Source organism: Nanorana parkeri, unplaced genomic scaffold (assembly GCF_000935625.1).
Source record: "Nanorana parkeri isolate BGI_ZX_2015 unplaced genomic scaffold, ASM93562v1 scaffold1672, whole genome shotgun sequence".
In the NCBI taxonomy this organism is placed as follows: Eukaryota; Metazoa; Chordata; class Amphibia; order Anura; family Dicroglossidae; genus Nanorana; species Nanorana parkeri.
The window spans coordinates 69554-72148 of NW_017307940.1; the positions used below are offsets into that span (position 1 = coordinate 69554).

A 2595-nucleotide genomic window follows, 5' to 3' on the forward strand; every position below is an offset into this window, starting at 1 on the left:
TATATATATCTAGATATATATCTAGATATATACCTATGTAAAGCAGCTGGTGGCAGTTCTATTTTCCACCAGGTGAGGTCCCTGCCAGAGTAGTAAAAGTCACATAAGAAATCATCATATAAATCTATCAGACATTGGAACATACAATCTATATATGTATACATAGGAAAGGCTGCAGATCCTTACCATTGACAGAGAGCAATGCTGTAGAGAGAGTTGCATCATTTTCCTGTCCTGTCTATATCGTTCTTGAAAAGCAGCAGCCTGTATCAGATTTCTCCAGCACGCCCACTGAATTACCTTCTCCAGCTATACGTATAGTGTTAAACCACTCCACATGAAGAGACAGAACAAAAATAGACTTATGCACATGGAGCTACAGAAGAATATATACGTAGGAAGCAGTAAAAATAACTTAATGCAAAAAAAGAATCGATATTAATGACAACTTTTTTATGGTTTAAAAGACATATCTTTTAAATGTACAGGACTAAAAAAGAAATTCAGATGAGAGAACCGTTGATTTATCACAAAAGTCCACCTGACTCATTTTCAGAGTTGCAGTATTGGTATTGCACACCCCTTATTTTATTCTAGGACTCAGTAGAAATAAAAACACATGAATTCTATAGGTATCTGGTTATAGTATACACTAAGTCACCCCAGCAAGAGACACCAAGCTAGGAGTGAGTTTGGTTTCCATTCTAAGTATGGATCTATATGATGCAATCCTCTGCTCATTGCTGCATGCATAGTTCATGTATAGGTGATCGTGGGAAGACAGAGAAATGGTGTATGTCCGTCATGCTATAGATACCTGTGTCTTGTAGATCACGCAGCCTGTAGATTAGGGACAGGGATAGCCTGAAAACCTTTTTCATTTGGTCCCAGCTGACAGTATGATAATCACAAGTTTCTCCTGCAGAGTCTGCCAAGTCTGGCCAAGTTTTAATTGGCTGACTCCCTGGACCCTCCTCCAGCAACCCTGTAAGGCACAGGAGAGGGGAGAGGGGTGCATGCAGGCATTGTTCCATGGATGATGCAAAGGGCACATTTAGGTTATCCAAATTAAATAGAATTTTGGACCTGACAACTATTCATATCTACTACTAACATTCTGTGTGTCCACAGTGCTAAGTTTAACAGCTGATTAGTGTCGTCTGAAAAGAAGTAAAGCTTATAAGCTTTTAAAAGCGCTAGCAAATACAATGGCCAATATTTGCCTTGGTAGTTAGAGTGACACTCAGGAGTTAAAGCTTAAAAATATATTCAAGTAACTTAATCATTAACAAAAATCTTATTTGTGTATCACTCAGCTGTACATCCTCAAATCATCTCTGAATTGGTGCTGACACTGTTCTTCCTCCTGGAGGGTGACTACGTTTGTTCTCCATGGTCCCTGTGTGTTATATAGTAGTCAACGCTCCAAGCTCACTCCCGTGATGGACTACAATCTCAATACAAATGAGTAAACTAAATTTGAGATTGTAGTCCATCACGGGAGTGAGCTTGGAGTGGAGGCTACTTTACAACACACACAGGGACCATGGAGAACAAAAGTAGCCACCCTCCAGAAGGAAGGACAGTGTCACCAATTCAGAGATGATTTGAGAATCTACAGCCGAGTGATACACAAATAAAATACATTTTTGTTCATAATTAAGGTACTTGAATGTATTTGTAAGACTGATCTCCTGAGTTTAGGGTCACTTTAAAAACGCCACAAACCCTAAAGCTGGCCATACACCTTACAATTATCTGCAGATTTTCTATGGTCAGATGGAAAAGGTGGAACAGATTCCTCCATCTACACTTAACTGTGTGGATGGAGTAATCTCCACCTGGGCCAAGCTTCAGTATCTTGCCAGTCAGCCCCGCTGGCTCCCAAAATACCTGAACAATCCGATTGGATGCAGGCATTGCTCAGGTGTTTTGAGAGTCAGCGGGGCCGACTAGCAAGATTACGGAAGCTTGACCCAGTGTGAGATTCCTCTATCCACGCAGTTTAGCGTAGATGGAGGAATCTGTTGCACCTTTTCCATCTGACCATCGAAAATCTGCAGATAATTGTAAGGTGTATGGGCAGCTTTAGAGTACGTAGAGAGAATAAGAGTACAAATATTTATCAAAAAGATGCAAACCCTATCTGAATGTTATTAAGTTTGATAAAGCACTGTGTAGCATAAACAATTGTCACTTTCTTTAAAATAATATATAATAGAAAATACTTGTTTTCCTTTTTTTTATCCTTAGTTGTAGCTCAGTGTTGTTGATCTCCTGCAGCCTCTTGACAGGCACTTCCTGCCTACATGCACTCCAGGGGTAGCTGCATTTAATTTATCAGGATAGATTTCCTAATGGTGACAACAATGGACCATGCCTACGTCATTTCTGTTAAAACAACCAATTGTAGGCTTCATTAGAAAAACATGTGACCACAGGGGAGAACAAATGGGAGAGATAGCAGCGTGTTGTCAGCCTTTAAGGAAGTGCCTGAGCAAGCACCACCAGCTGTTATTTAGGTTAGAGATGAAGATTTTAAAATATAAAATTCATTTATATATATTAAACGTATATGAAAATGTATTCATCAGG

At 39.5% G+C, this 2595-nt stretch overlaps 1 protein-coding gene across 1 annotated transcript in view; it reads right to left on the minus strand.

Annotated features, from left to right (window-relative positions):
* Positions 1-911, minus strand: part of LOC108799252 (beta-Ala-His dipeptidase-like) — a 47083-nt gene extending 46172 nt beyond the window's left edge. Inside the window, exons 1-2 of the mRNA XM_018571088.1 lie at positions 818-911; positions 187-331 (exon numbers count right to left, since the gene is read on the minus strand). Of these exons, the coding sequence (XP_018426590.1) occupies positions 187-225 (39 nt within the window). The 5' untranslated portion in view covers positions 226-331; positions 818-911. The remainder of the gene's footprint in view (positions 1-186; positions 332-817) is intronic.
* Positions 912-2595: the final 1684 nt, after the last annotated feature.